This window comes from Mastigoproctus giganteus, chromosome 10, assembly GCF_048544385.1.
Source record: "Mastigoproctus giganteus isolate SK-2022 chromosome 10, ASM4854438v1, whole genome shotgun sequence".
Taxonomy (NCBI): domain Eukaryota; kingdom Metazoa; phylum Arthropoda; class Arachnida; order Uropygi; family Thelyphonidae; genus Mastigoproctus; species Mastigoproctus giganteus.
The window spans coordinates 173,140,776-173,156,916 of record NC_143584.1 but is presented as its reverse complement, the minus strand read 5'-3'; the positions used below and the strand labels follow the sequence as shown (position 1 = coordinate 173,156,916).

General features: G+C 36.1%; 1 protein-coding gene across 2 annotated transcripts; it reads left to right on the top strand.

The window, feature by feature from the left end:
• Nucleotides 1-1,116: 1,116 nt before the first annotated feature.
• LOC150079509 (ATP-binding cassette sub-family C member 1-like) lies at nucleotides 1,117-13,222 on the top strand. 2 transcript variants are annotated; one of them, XM_090383745.1, is made up of 31 exons: nucleotides 1,117-1,524; nucleotides 3,247-3,423; nucleotides 3,543-3,668; nucleotides 3,761-3,898; nucleotides 4,011-4,133; nucleotides 4,368-4,429; nucleotides 5,618-5,749; nucleotides 5,903-6,058; nucleotides 6,147-6,321; nucleotides 6,406-6,660; nucleotides 7,025-7,090; nucleotides 7,203-7,340; nucleotides 7,440-7,586; nucleotides 7,796-7,880; nucleotides 8,094-8,287; nucleotides 8,382-8,558; nucleotides 8,663-8,830; nucleotides 8,979-9,199; nucleotides 9,340-9,538; nucleotides 9,800-9,895; nucleotides 9,992-10,112; nucleotides 10,212-10,356; nucleotides 10,522-10,687; nucleotides 10,930-11,129; nucleotides 11,223-11,349; nucleotides 11,439-11,540; nucleotides 11,904-12,050; nucleotides 12,140-12,226; nucleotides 12,446-12,612; nucleotides 12,769-12,963; nucleotides 13,088-13,222. In XM_090383745.1, exons 1-31 carry the CDS (start codon nucleotides 1,483-1,485, stop codon nucleotides 13,200-13,202), a joined length of 4,449 nt encoding a protein of 1,482 aa, XP_090239871.1. In that variant the 5' UTR covers nucleotides 1,117-1,482; the 3' UTR covers nucleotides 13,203-13,222. The 2 variants fall into 2 exon arrangements, with proteins under 2 accessions (XP_090239871.1, XP_090239870.1); XM_090383744.1 differs by having other exon boundaries at nucleotides 12,140-12,298.
• The last annotated feature ends 2,919 nt before the right edge of the window (nucleotides 13,223-16,141 follow it).

Sequence of the window (16,141 nt, the reverse complement as noted above, 5' to 3'; positions counted from 1 at the left end):
ATTAATGCATGCCGTGTATGGATGAGTTAAGGGTAAGTTCCGTGGATGAGTTAAGGGTAAGCTTCCCTGGAGAGTCTCCAACATGGAAAAGTACTCTGCCCAGTGAGGCGTTGTTTTCATCAGGGCCCGTGGCGGCTCTCTCCGCTCCTGACTATGGGATGGTACGTCAAAAGACACTTAGTTAGCATGGAGGAGGGTAGTTAAAAAGGTGTTTATTTTTGCACCAAACAACTAAGGCCGTGAGGTGTCTGTATATGATGCCTGTGAATTGCATATATTGTGTTGTCTGTTTGCTTCATAAAAAACCCAAGTTACCAGGTGGAGAAGAGAACCAAGCACCTACCCATAATAATTCCTCCTTTGTAATCGGATTCGAATCACCTAATTTTCCTGTTTCTTCTCGCTTTGCAACCCTCAACCAGTCCATGTTACTAAAACAGCGTATGGCTTTAAGAACTTTCGTAGTGATGATCTTCATTTCTGTTCCTTTCACCTGGTTTCTGTCTTCTAGCTTCCAAACCCTCAACCAATCCATGCTCCCGATAAAGCATAGGATTCAAATGAGTAGGTATGTTAAAAAAAAAAAAAAACAAACTTAATAAATACCGTTTTCGGAGTCATGCCGAAATAGACACGTGCCCACTTTCCATCCTGCCTATGCAAAGGACCGGCGTGAATCTTTTTATACAAAATAAATGGATAAAAAAAAAAAAAAAATGCATTAAGCAGGATTTATCTGATATACGCAGATCATCATATCACTTATTCGCCTTTGTGTTATCTAATCCTTCTCTCTCTTCCTAACCTTCAACCCATCCATCACAGAGAGCAGTACAAACTTCAAAAACCCTTCATAGAACACGAGGGCGTACGAATACACTTTGCCATATGGTAGCTATCTTACTCAAAGCACGTGCTTCCAGTACATGCGCCCCAAAATCCAAGTGTCCCACTTTGGTCGTTAACCCTTGATACACCAGCACTTCAGCCACTTCGTGTTTACACCGACACCGGCCCGTGCGCATGCGCATCCAACCACTTCTCCTCGAATAACAACGAAAGCCACCTATTCAAAGTGCACCGCCTCGAATGTTGCGGACCACATCGGCCTCCGCCGGCGGATTTTAACTCGGCGACGAAAACCCGGCAAGCTATCTGTCGTTTCAGCGTTCCTCGCTTTTGCCCCTCTCCCCCTCCCCCCAATCAGTCACAGTCGGAGCTTATAAGTGTGGCGATAAGGACACACCAATAACGCCGATTCGTGTCTTCGATTATCGCATCAGATGACATTGCAACAGCGTTTCTATGTCGCGCAAATTTGTGAAAATGACGCAACAATAAATAGAAACGGCTTCGAGTAAGAGCACGATCAACATTAAAGCAGACCGTGCTGGAGTTTGGAGCGTCTGCTTTAAGTGCAGGAGAAGGTTCGTCTGCTGGTGATTTGCTTACTTTTGTAGTTGTCCGGTACCTGAGTGAATAATGGGGCTCGTGACGCACGAATTTTGTGGAACAGCCTTCTGGGTGAGTACGAGTTTTAGATAATAATCACCCGCTCTAAGAAATGACGTAATAAGCGGTTTTTCAGGTGGGAGTGTGAGGGTTGTAGAATGGGGAACTGGGCCTAATTCTAACTATTTTCGTTTTCTGTTTTGTTTCGCAACCACTCTTCGAAAGACGAATTCATCCACATTGAAAGTGAAGGCAAGCATTTAAAATCATTAACTCGTTTATCTTTGGTAACTTAATGTGCAGTTGTTCTTCTGTACTCCGAACGCTTGACAGGTGTATGACCTTAGACCAACCCGTGCTTATTAAGTGCATTGCTCGAGATGGTGGTTATTATCTTGTCTTGCTTATATGTATTTTTTTCTTCGTGTGTTTTTTGTCACGAGATATATTCGGCCCAATTTTGGGACACAAAGATGTAAATACCTGACGAAGTTTTGGGTTTGCACGTTTGAATGCTTTCAGTATAAAGGAAAATTATCTAAAATATTTAAAAATCCACGTAGGCAGTGTGTAATGTGTAAAATGAGACCCTCAGGGACTGCTTTAAAGGGAAACGATCACCCCAAATGACATGGGTGTCGACGTTTCTGTAGATCATTCAGTATTAGTACTAGTAGTGGCAGATGACGCAAAAGAAAGCAAGCATATACAACATGGGCCAAACAAAACAAAAAACCATCCCACATCACATGTCCATCCCCTTTCAATAATTTGTCTAGTCCTTCCTTGGATTAATTCAAACTACCAACTTCCACAATCGATTGATGGAAGTTTGTTCCAACAATCAACCACCGGTTGGCTGAAGGCAAATCTCCACACATCTATCCTGCAACCATCCTTCCACAGATTGAATTTGTGCTCCCTCATATGTGTGTGGTTTGAACAAGAGGAAAAATCCCATCTGCATTGGGCTTACTCAATCCATTGAAGGCCTTAAACACCTCAATCAGATTACCTCGCAGGTGCCTAGTTTCCAGACGCTGCACTTTGCACAACTGGTCTTTTTTTTGGTAAGACCACCCTTTTGTTCCCTTCTCCAACAATTCCTTTTCCACTTTGATCTCAGTTATCACAAAATTATGTAGCTTCCTGTTAGATTGTGACGAACTTCCGGTTCACCCCCCCCTTCCTAAACAACGTTAAGGAGGTAGAGAACAGGGAGTAGCATATTTATGGACTACTAAGCAAAAGTATACATATAAATAATAAATAAAATTATAATAATAAATAAATAATAATTACTGATTATAAATATCAATACAGTATTGTAATTCAGTAAAGAAATATAAAAAAGGTGTCCTTGTGCACTTCAAGTTTCTTTTTTTGTTTTCTTTTTGTACTTTCAACTCTCCTACAAATCACAGTAATTTTCCACCATGATGTGACATTATGCTGAATGTAAAGTACCGTACATTCCGAAGAAAGCCAACTTCAGATTAACGATGTGTGACACCACTTTGAAGAAGTGACGTCATCACAAACAACCGGTTTTTATTGGCTGGGTTTCCACTTTACTTCAACTTTGAATTAATAAGTTTTCTTACGACACGAACGAAAAATAAGCGTTGTTTACAATGCAGCTTAGATAATGTAAAGATAATACAGGCATAACGACAGTTACCAACAAAATGTCACAAATATATACACTGCGTTAGCAAAAGAATTGTGACAATAAAAAAAAAAAACGCGTTAGCATTTTTTTTATGTCTTTAACGAATTATATTATTTTTACAGGACCTGGACGTCACGTGGTACACGGACAATCCAGATCTAACAGCGTGTTTCCAGAGGACCGTGTTGGTTTGGGTGCCGTGTGGATTTCTGTGGTTGTTTGCCCCTTTTGACGTGTGGGGTACCAGAAAAAACAGGTGTTGCAAATTACCATGGACTTTGCTGAATCTCTCAAAGCTGGTAATAAACTTGCGCGGATTTTACTACCAATTTTTTTAATAAGAGCTGCCACTCATGTTTTTTTATAAAAAAATAATATAGATTCTTTAAATTTATTTATTTTTTCGCTATTTTTTCAGGTTTTGTGTATATTATTATTGGGATGTAGTCTCGCCGAATTTTACATAGCCATAAAACACCACCTAGAGGAAGATTTCGTCCCGATCGTGTCCTATCTGTCACCTACAGTTAAAGTTATAACTTATGTAAGTATAACCTCTGAAATAGCAATTGTCAGTAGCTGGAACCTTGGTGGTTAAAAGAATCCTTCTGCTAACAAACCAACTCTTTATTTTAGATTTTCCTACTCTGGATTCTGATTTACCATCGAATTAATGGACGACGATCGTCCGGTGTCTTGTTCTTCTTCTGGTTCCTCCTTGCTTTGTGTGGGGTTGTTACCTACAGATCTTACTTGATGAGGACCCTTCGAGAAGTGAGTAGAATCGATCCGAATCCGTGATTTGTCTTTGTTACATTTGATGAATGCTTTTATGGAATGTAGTTACAATTCTGTATCTTGTTTATAATCTTTTTATCTTCTGTAGGATTTGTCTGACATCAACAGAGATCAGTTCCTTTTTATCACAATTTCGTACCCAGCCATCATCTGTCAACTGATATTTTCAGCTTTTAATGATTCAAAGCCTGTACTTTCCTCTTTGGATAAGGTAAGTCAAAGAATGGGGAAAATGAATCAACGCATGCGTGAAACTGAATCAACGCATGCGTGAAAAAGAATCACTAAATTTGACGCATGGTTTGAAAATTTAATGTGTTAACTTTAAATTAAGAGAAATACAAATTTTATAGCAGTTTTTCCAGCGTATTATACTCATGCGCAATGCATTATGGTACTTTTTTATGATTAGTTTTGATTCTGTTTAGATTTTTTTTTTTTTTAGATAGAGAGCCCACTGGAGGATGAACCATTTCTATCGCTTCTGACGTTTACTTGGATGGATAAGTAACTATTTTAATAGATAAAAAGAAATTTAAATTTAAAAAAAACTTTTAAATAAAAGTTTAAGATATAATACAAAAATTTTAAGTAAATTTTTTAAATTTTATTTTTCGCATTAAATTTAAAAATAAAATTTAAAATTTTATATGCAAAATTTCACAATACATTTTTATTTTATCTGTTATTTATTAATTTAAAATAAAATAAATTAAAATTTTAAAAATTTAATACTATAAAAATAAACAAAAATTTAAAATTAAGTAATATAAAAATTTAAAATTGAATAATATAAAAATAAAACAAAAATTAAATAAAAATAAAACAAAAATAAAATAAAAATATTAAAAATTTTAAAATAAAATAAATAATAATATTAGAAATTTAATGACATAAATAAAAATTATCATAGGATAAAATAAATACTTATAATTAAATAATATAAAAATTAAAATTAAACAAAAATTTAAAATAAAATAAATAAAAATTTAAAAATTTTACGTAGCATTAATAAAACATTTAAAAAATAAAATTAAATTAAAATTAAATAAATAAAAATTTTAAATTAAAATAAATAACAATATTAGAAATTTAATGATATAAATAAAAAATTATCATAAGATAAAATAAATACTTATAATTAAATAATATAAAAATTTAAAATAAAATAAATAAAAATTTAAAAATTTTACGTAGCATTAATAAAACATTATATGTAATAAAATAAAATTTTAAAAGAAATAATCAAAAAATTAAAATTAATATAAAAATAAAAATAACCAAAAAATTTAAATTATATAATATAAAAATAAACAAAAATATTAAAACTAAATAATATAAAAATGAACAAAAATTTAGAATAAAATAGAGTTGCTTAAAAAATATTTTTAAATAGAAATTTTTGTTCATTTTCACCACAGACTTAGCCAAAAAATTTTAATAGATCTTGTTACGAAATAACCATTTTAAAAATATTTTTGTTTTCGACGTAGTAAGCCAAAGAGCGTAAAAATGCGTACGCAAATTACGCACTTTAATGATAACAGAGGAAGATCCAAAAGTCAGGATACCTCTAACTTTTTCATCACCGTGTATACAGACTACGTTTAAGTCATAACTGAGATAAACTCAGCGGACTTCCTTCAGTCACTGTCAGTTTTTGTATAAAACAAAATCCTATTGTGTTCCTTATAGATTCTTTCGTCAAGGATATCGAGAGATTCTGAGTATCGAAGATTTTCCTCCTCTCAGTCCAATATTCATCTGTAACTCGGTCTGGAAGAGTTTCAACAAGCGTTGGTTGGAGCAGTTGGGTCACACTAAAACGTAAGTATATAATGTACCTCAAAACAAAAGTTCATTAACATAAAAAAAAAGCAAAATAACAGTAACATCAATGTAAAAATGTATTTCTAACAGTTTCAGAGAGATGGCAGTAATATTAATCGTATAATAACGTTGTTGTTTCTTTCAATACAGTGATAGAAGACCATTACCTAAAAATGGCATTGAAAAGAAAAGAAATCCTTCTCTGGCATACGCAGTTATCAAAGCATTTTGGCCTTTTGTCTTTTACGCATCTCTGTTGGAGGTAGTTTATATTCTCATGAGAATCACTCCTGCTCTTTTGCAAAAGTAAGTGGCAAACATTTGTTTTTATACGTTTATTCTACTATGAGCAAAATAAACCTTCTCAATACACCATCCTCTTATTTATTTACAGCTTGATGATCGAATTCATCTCCAGCGACCAGACCCAATGGAGAGGGTACCTTTTTGCAGCTGCCATGTTCTGCTCGACGTTGACTTGCAGCCTATCAATGGCTCATGTTGTTTATTACAACATGTCCGCTGCCATCCAAGTGAAATCGGCCCTAATCGCGGCCATATATCGAAAGGTAATTTGCATATTGGTGTTCGAAGTAGTCTGATATACTACACGATTGTACATTTCAATACTATCGTTTGATTTCTCTTTCTAGGCACTGCGCATGTCCAGTAATGCCAAACGAAACTATACTGTGGGAGAACTGGGAAATCTGATGGCAGTAGACGTGGAGAAAATATTCCAGTTTGGAATGTATTGTACTTTATTGTTCAGTGGCCCATTACGGGTTTTAATTACGATGGCTTTGCTATGGCAATATTTAGGACCGGCGTGTCTAGCTGGATTAGGTGTTATGATCCTTATGATTCCAATAACTGGAATTGTAGCCACCAAAAGTCGAGATGTTCAGGTGAGTTCTGAATATTTGTTTCTTTTACTGTCTTCTATCATCAGTGAGAATATACCTCCCCCCCATCAATTTACTGATCCCCTTCTAAATAGAGTGCTTCTATACTTCAGTTAGATCCCACTTACGTCTTAAACGACATCCAATTCTGGGAGCTTACTACCAATTAGGTTTAGCCACCATCTAGAATGTCCGTGTAGAGTCTAACTAGTCCATCGTACTGTACCTTTGCCGAAAGTTTGCAGATATACTATTTTGGCTTGCAGATATTTATTTTCCACGTCTATTAATTTTCCTATATTATTTTTCTGTTTTTCTAAGAGTATTATTTATTTTCTTTTTCCTTTTTTTTTTTTTTTTTTTTCAGACAAAACAAATGACCAAGAAAGATTTAAGGTTAAAACACCTTGGTGAAATGCTAAATGGGATGAAGGTATGTCTAAGTTACTCTGCTATTTTGTATAGTTGTCTTGTGTCCTTAAGTACTTAAGTTCTTTGAATGCATTGCGCATGTGCAAAATAATATTCTCGCTATTGTATTTCAGGTATTAAAACTATACGCTTGGGAGTTGCCCTTCATGAACCACATATTCGAAATAAGAAATGATGAAGTCAGGCTTCTCCGAATATTTTCTTACTTGAAAGCTGTAATATTTTTCGTGTGGAACTGTTCCCTCTTCTTGGTGGGTAATAACTATAATTTATTTATTTATTATTATTTTTTATCTTTTAAAAAAGACATTTTGTTTTATTTTTTACGTGTTAAATTCCCTTCTTTCCAGATAGCCATGTGCAGTTTTATCACTTATGTTTTAATCGATGAAAAAAATATTTTGGATCCTACCACAGCATTCGTCTCGTTAACCCTGTTCTATATATTGAGGATTTCCCTCGCGACCATTCCCCAGGTGGTAGCAAGTTTCATACAGGTAAGAGAAGGCTGTAAAGTAGGGAGAAAAATAACAGACGGCTCAAGGTCACTCACTTGGCTTTCAACTCCGTAATTCTATGGAAGAGAAGTCCTGGTGAGTGGCCTTGAGCTGCCTGTTGTGTTTCTCCATACTATAGTTATCGTTTGGTAATGCCCAGATGTTCCATATCATCTGCGAACCCTAATAATGTCTGTTTATGTTTCAAGGTCAAAGTGTCCTTCCATCGCTTAAACAAATTCATGCTATGTGAGGAGTTAGACGACCAAACAGTTGGAAGCAACCCTGCTAAAGGTTTGTCGGTGTCTTTTGCATAATTATTTTAATAATTATTCAAAATATATAATACATATTGTATATAAGATGCAATTTTCCATATTTTTAGTTTTAATGTCTTTATTTTGAAATATTTTTTCTATTTATTATTTAAATACGTTATGAATCTTTCCATGGTCTTTATATGAAGAAATTATTCTTCCATTTCTTAATCTTTTAACGTGTTGACAGGTGAAGTGATTTCTATTGAATACGGGACCTTTTCTTGGTCCAAAGAGGAGGTTCCTAACCTGAGGAATATTAACTTTCACATAAAGCCCGGTCAGCTGGTTGGAATTGTGGGAATGGTTGGTGCTGGAAAGTCGTCCATATTGTCAGCCATGTTAGGAGAAATGACCAAACTGCATGGACGCGTAGATATTAAGGTACTTGAAAGAAAGATATCTTTTCTTGTCATCCATCGCAGTTCCGGTTATAAAATAAGTCTTCCAATGCATATTTTATTAATTTCTCTAACAGGGATCGATAGCCTATGTTCCTCAACAAGCCTGGATTCAAAATACAACAATAAAACAAAACATACTATTCCTGAAAAAACTAAACGATGAAAAGTATCAGAAAATATTAGACGAATGTTGTCTTAGACCTGATTTGGATATCTTACCTGGAGGAGATTTAACTGAAATTGGAGAAAAGGTGAGTTGAATTCCCAATCAATCAGAAGTCCATTGAGCATTCGTATATGAAATATCGAATAGAAAATGGGACTTTCTCACAATAACTCTATTTTTACTCATTAGGGTGTTAATCTGAGCGGTGGGCAGAAACAGCGCGTTAGCTTGGCGCGAGCTGTTTATCAAGACGCCGATATCTATCTGCTAGACGACCCCTTAAGTGCCGTAGATGCCCATGTTGGTAAACACCTATTTGAACACGTGATAGGACACAACGGAATGCTACAAAAAAAGGTATAGTTTGATTTTATCTCGATATACTGTTGCCTGAGTTTTCTTAAGATATCCTAGCTATTCTTAGATGTTTCTTAAGACTTTTTTTTTATTAGTAATTTAACTATAGGCCACTTAAAGTTCAATTTGGGTGTATTTTCTTCTACAGACCAGGATTCTAGTTACGCACGACATTTCTGTTTTGCCAGAAGTAGATCTTATCATAACCATGAAAGATGGAGAGATTGAAGAAGTCGGAACACACGCAGAACTGATGGGAAAGAAGGGATCGTTTTCGGAATTTGTGATTGATCACGTAAAGAGGAAAGAAAATACAGATGAGGAGGCCAAGAAAGAGAGAACAGAAGATGTAGAGTCTCCAGGCGAAAGGTGATTATCGTATAGTACTGATATGAAATTTTTACCACTCCATAGGGAGTCTCCGGTAAAAATCCTCACGTTGAGATCCTTTCTAAATGATTAAATGAGTAAATGAACTATTTTTGAGACCCTTAATGGTTTATTTACAGTTACACACTGCGGAAAAGACTCATCTCCCACTCTAGTCTATCTGACAGCGAAGGCAAAGACAAAATGAGTTTTGAAAGACAGATCAGTGCAGCCAGATCAACTAGAAGTACCAGCATCCTCAGCCAATCGGTTGAATTTATGAACGATGAAAACCAGGAAGGCCAGTTAATGGAGGAAGAAAAGATGGAGATTGGAAAGGTATGTGTATGATAAACGATATACTTCAATTGGCATTGTTTACTTCCATTTGCCACCAGGTGTCCTCGACATACGTAAATATATATAAAATGGAAACTTAAGTATCTTCTCTTATAATTAGCAAGGGTTTGGCTTATTGCTATAATGGATGGTAAGCTGTCCAATTTCTTAAGGAATATTTTAAGAATGATTTCCTTTCATTTCTGCTGATGTACCACTATGTGGAAATCTTACCAATCTTACCAGATCTAATCCTTTTAGGTAAAAACAGCTGTGTACGTGAACTACGTGAAATACTGCGGCATTCCATTGATTCTATTGATGATTTGTGGCTACGCTCTCAGCAACGGACTTGAGGTAAGGTTTGGACTCGGTCAGAAACTGCTCCAACCAATCGACACTCTTTGTATCCAACTATAAGATTCTATTAAGATGTTTCTATTTCTTGTTTAGGTGGGAGGAAACTTATGGTTGACTAAGTGGACTACTGATCCTCTTTTACCCGATGGCTCTCAAAACATTCCTCTTAGAAACAAAAGGATGGTTGTTTACGCTGTAATTGGAATTGTCCAAGGTGGGTGAGTCTACCTTGGTCTTCTTTATAGCAATTTTAGACTGAATCGAATAAACAACTTTTTGTAAATTTGAACACGACCGTGACATTCTTTTCTAGCTCTTTCGCTGTTCATGGCTCTCATCATATTGGCTATAGCTGCTATGAAGGCAGCTAAACTTCTACATCATGGGATGTTACGGTCGGTATGCAAGGCACCGATGACCTTCTTCGAAACCACTCCACTGGGGAGGGTTATGAACAGGTACTTGTATGTTCAGATATTACATTAAACTATTAAAACCATAAGAATTGATAATTAGACACAAATATGTGTACTGGTTTTGTTTGTCGATTGCACACAAAGATTGCTATACGGTAAAGCCTCGATAATCTTGAAATATTTTCTCTTTTTTTTTCCCCCCTTTAGATTTGGCAAAGATATGGATGATATCGATACCCAAGTGCCTAGTGATTTAGATGTGTGGCTTTTTTGTGTATCTACTGTGATCAGTACAATGATAGTTATCTCACTGGGCAATCCCTATTTCTTAGCTATTATAGTACCTTTAGCTGCCATTTATTACTTCATTCAGGTAAGACCTCTCTCGGGAGGAAAAAAACAAACAAAAAAATATATATATATATTTAATTCCTCGAAATAATCGAGAATACAATCTTTCAACGATGCTTTGCTATATGGCAAGCGTTTCTGTAAGCGCCAATCGAAAAACTCGCCTACTACCAATGCGCTTGCCATACGGCAAAGCATCGGTCACACACACACACAAAAAACGAGGCTTTTTTCCAGTTAATTTTTTCTTTTCTTGTATGGCAGGTTATCTATCTGAATACTTCAAGACAAGTTAAACGTCTCAAGTCAGTGGCTAGGTCCCCCGTGTACAGCCATTTTTCCGAAAGTGTCCAAGGTGTTTCCAGTATACGGGCATACAATGCGCAGAATCATTTTACAAATCAATCTGACCTCAAAGTAGACAGACATCAATGCTGTGAATTCTACGCATTGACCTCCCACAGGTATGTTTAAAAGTCTGCTGAATGACTACGCTTAAACTCAAACTCTATTATTCATTCTATTTCTTTTTAATGGAAGCAGTTTTATCTTTTTAGGTGGTTAGGAATCCGTCTTGATATGTTTGGAAACTTGATTGTACTTATAACAGCTTTATCGGCTGTGATTGGAAGAGATTCTTTAGATCCAGGGATTGTTGGACTATCTTTGACCTATGCCTTAACTGTAGGTATTATTAATTCTTAACAACACCCAGAATATGAAGTCGCAATGAATATATTCAAATTAACAGAAAATGCTTGATTTTCTCTCAGGTTACCGATGCCCTGACTTATCTGGTGAGGATGAACTCGGAGATTGAAACGAAAATTGTATCAGTAGAGCGAATCGAAGAATATTCCGAATTGAAACCAGAGGTACGTATCCTAAAAGATACAACAGTCCCATTTAAATACTTTCAATCGTTTTCATTCACTTAAAAATACCTTTCAGAACAGATCCAGTTCTCAAAACAACCAGGGGCGACAACAGAATTGATATTACTAATTTTGTAGATAGAACGAACAGATTGGTTGAATATTTACAAGCAATCTTCGCTCTGTCTGTTTCGTTGCGTCTAAAATGACGTATTTAACAATCTGTTCTCTGAATGAACGAAATATCTCAGTTACTCTGAGGAAGAACGTATTCAAATTGCTTCGAAACGTTGGTGAGTATTATACAACGTTGTTTTTGTTGGTCATGTTTATTTTAATTACATTTTCTTTTTGATTTTAAAGGCACCCTGGGAAATAAAAGAAACCCAGACGAGTCCCTCTTGGCCGGATAAGGGTGCGGTGTCCTTTATCAATTACAGCACGAGATACAGAGAAGGATTGGACCTGGTTCTAGATAACATATCTTTGGATATCCAGCCTCAGCAGAAAGTAAGGACGTTTGATTGTTATAAGTTTAAAATGGCACTAAAAATGGATAACTTTTAAAGTTCTGAATTATTTCTTTCTTTCTTTCTCAGGTTGGTATTGTTGGACGTACTGGAGCTGGAAAATCATCTCTAACTTTGTCTCTATTCCGGATTCTTGAAGCAACAGAAGGATCGATTGTAATTGATAATATTAACGTATCGACTATTGGCCTGCATGATTTAAGGCCAAAATTAACAATTATTCCTCAAGTAAGGATTTTTCTACAGCGTATGCAAAGTTATTTTCAAAAATCCTCGCGTGCTATTTAAGAGTTAGAATTTGACCAAAAGAATTTCTAGCTAACCTTAAGAGATGGCAGATATTTCGATGACAAGAGATTTGATTCTCTTTTTCAGGACCCTGTTTTGTTTACAGGAACGCTTCGTATGAACCTTGACCCCAACAATTTTTATAGTGATAACGAGGTGTGGGAAGTCCTGGATCACGCGCACTTGAAATCATTTGTCACGGCACTCCCAGAAGGGTTAAATCACGACATAGCCGAAGGTGGAGAAAACCTCAGGTAATATCACGCGATGAAATATCACTTAAAAAACTTTAAAACGTTTCAAGACAGTTTTTTTTCTCAACCTTCATCAGATTATAATCTCAAATTCTAATTAAACGACTTCGACTTTAACATTAACTGAATTGATTCATTTTTCTGACATATTTTCAGCGTTGGACAGAGACAACTCGTGTGTTTAGCACGCGCTCTGCTGAAGAAAACCAAGATTTTGGTGCTGGATGAAGCAACGGCAGCTGTTGATATGGAAACGGATAGACTTATACAGAACACCATACGCACGGAGTTTAAAAACTGCACAATCATCATCATAGCCCATCGTCTATATACCATACTGGACACTGATAGGTTAGATTGTATTTGAGTATTGTAGTGGTATTGAAAATCTTGAAAGTCGAGTTCAAAGATATTTTAACATAAATTATTCTAGTTTTGACACGTTTCTCTCTAATGAATCCTTCTTTAATTTCAGGGTTATCGTCATGGATCATGGAAAAATAGCCGAAGTTGGAAATCCTTCAGAATTACTCCAACAACCTCAATCACTATTCTACGCCATGGCCAAAGATGCTGGTGTGCAGCAATAGGAAAATACCACTGAAGACGTGTTTATGATATGTGATAATACTTAACATTACCTCATTTTGTAGCTAAGAAAGAAGTTATACATTGAGAAAGATGTGTCAGAGATTAAAATTTTATTCCAGTTTGTAATTCTACGTTTCTGTTATTTATTAATTGGCACGCGAGATATATTCTTCTCTAGGTATCGCCATCTTGTGCCGGTGAAGGGAAACTTCTAATTGGTTAAAGTTGGGCATTCATTCCACTCCTTACTTTTCCTATGAAGGAAAAGGCCTAACCTTGAACCGCCTGTTGTTTTTCTCTCTGCTGTAACATTGACGAACATCCCAATTTAACTAAACTAAAAAATAAATAAAATAAAGGCAAATATACAGGGTGTCACAAAAAAATCTGTCATCATTAAATTACGACTACACTTGACAACAATGGTTGCAGTAATCTCTAATGTTATTACTATAGCAACGAACTCTACATTTTATGAGATCCATTGCCATGGTAATAAGCTTTGATTAAAAAAAAAATACGAAACTTCCATTATTAGGCTGAAAAGTCCATTATAAAACGTTTTTCCCAAACAGCCGGTTGAAGCACGTGTTAACAGGTGTATTCTGCCATGTGGGCGACCGACCCTCAACAGAACGCAAAATTGCACGTGCTTCCGGTGCGTTCGCACTCGCGCGACGTAACGCTTCCCTACTTCGATCGTGAAGCCGCGGCACATCCTCGGTTACAATTGCTTTCCGTTCACCTTCGAGTAGTGAGACTCGCCTGCACGTGCTGCCCAAGCCACTTTCTCCCTCCCGCGTACAATGTACGCCGTCCACCGAGATGCGTTTTTTTTTTCTCGGATGAGACCCGCTCGCGCGCCGCGGTACGCGTCCCAGGCTTTGACTGTTCAGTCGGCGAACTTTCGCTATGTGTACTTTTGAATGCTGATCGCTTTGGCGTTAAAAAATGCCATCAGCGCTTTCGTAAAGTCGAGACAACAGTTTGAACCAATCGTGTTGCCCAATTCTTTCGATGGGTAAGGAATATGCTAGCGTAGAGGACACTGAAGGATCAAGCAACCAACAAAATCAGCCTCAATATCAAGAAGCCGAAAACCTTCGGAACAATGTTATTTATATGATCCGATGGATGAAGATTATGAAGAATGGTAACACCAAGATCTCTAGCGCGACAAAAAATGACGAGCTTTCCTTGAACAACATAATTCAAAAGTGTTAAAGATTTAAGCCAACGTCTGGAGAAAAAACCATGATAGCTTGCAGTTGTATTTAAAGGTATATTGTTTTCACAGTGTGAATTTTAGATGAATCCGACATTGGACACTGAATCGATGATTTTGTAGATTCCAAGGTCATTAGCAACATTGAAAGTTTGGAGCTGTGTTGTAAGGTCATTAAAATATATGGCGAATAATTGAGGGCCGAGGGGAGCACGGTGGTTATCCGTAAGAGGACCAAACGGTGAAAGATGAATCCCATTTCAAAAATTATTTTAAACTCACACCACAAAGTCCGATTTGGAACAACATTCAACTTTGATTTGGAAAGCAACTCTGGACAGTTGATACTGGCAGTTTTATGTTTGAATTCTAATTCGTAATATAAAATTCTTTTCTTGGCCTTAAATTAAGATACTTAAGTCCTTTTTCAATCCATGGTGTAATATTCTAAAGGGACTCAGTTGATTTGTTGAAATATTCTTGACGATTGAATTCGCAAATAACAAAAAAATAAATTCCAGTATCATTTTGTCATCTGCGAATTCTCTGGATATCTTTCCATTGATTAATTCCATTTGGATGTAATATACTCTGTGTGTCTTGTAAATAAGTAGTTAGAATGAAATATGATATGATATTTTCTAAATCTTATCTAATGGAAATTTATTACTGTTATAAGTTCATTAAATTTGATTTGTGATCTTTTCAAGCGTTATTATACCATTTGTTGACATTAAGTGACAGACTCTAAGAAGCAGTCCAATTTAAAAACTAATTAATAGCTGCATGATGATATTTTATACTTCTGTCTATAAAAATTAGAAACCTTTATTCAATGTACAGTAGGGCCACCTTTTGCCACAATTACATTCCAACATCGCGGTAGATGTTGGAAGGTTCCTTGAACCATTCAGATACTTTTACATGATGGACAGATGGGTTGTCATCTTGAAGAGTCCATTGCAATTCGGCTAAAAATGAAGCATTAATTGTTTGAATTGACAGAGTGAAGTTGATCAAATAACACAGAAGGATGTTCATTGGAGGTAACACCATTCTGTAATGGTATGGATGGACCCAGTCCATACCAACAGAACATGCCCCATGTCTTAATACTGTACTACCTTCAGCCACTCGAGTGCTAGACACGAGACAGTGTCTAGATCAGCCAATCGGTTATTATACACTGAAAGCTGTTATTCGGAGTACAGAAATTGCTTGATGTTAGAAGCGACTGTGAAGAGTCAAACGCCCATTTGAAAAATCGAATTCAGAACTAGCAGTGAGAGGGAAAAAGAAAAAGACAGATCCTTTATCTATTTTCCAGGATATTTTCAATGTAGGGATTGACCAACGACATGCTGCAATGCCAAATGACATTGAGCCCGCATGTATCTTATTGTATTACTTTATGGAGAGGACGGGCGTCTCCTAGTAGCGCGTGCACTCACTGAGCCGTATCGACAAGGAGCACACTAGGAAGAGCGTTTTCCTTGTTAGGGAACTGCATTTATCTCCATCCATTCCGTTTCCTCCAGCGTCATTCATTCGCTGTGTCCATGAGTTCAAATACGATTTAAGCAAGTTTCTTTTAATCCTAAGATCAACCGTCTGTCTGCAGTCCATTGAATAATGCGATATTTCGCTCTTAAAAGAAGTATTCAACAATTTGGTGACAGAAATTTTTAACCAACATCTTAAGAAATTAAATTA

Bases quoted from the DNA above. Each gene is read 5' to 3' on its own strand.
- LOC150079509 (XM_090383744.1), top strand. From the start codon at position 1,483: ATGGGGCTCGTGACGCACGAATTTTGTGGAACAGCCTTCTGG. The intron at 3,669-3,760 runs GTAAGTATAACC...TCTTTATTTTAG, and splicing joins CAGTTAAAGTTATAACTTAT to ATTTTCCTACTCTGGATTCT. The intron at 8,559-8,662 runs GTGAGTTGAATT...TTTACTCATTAG, and splicing joins TAACTGAAATTGGAGAAAAG to GGTGTTAATCTGAGCGGTGG.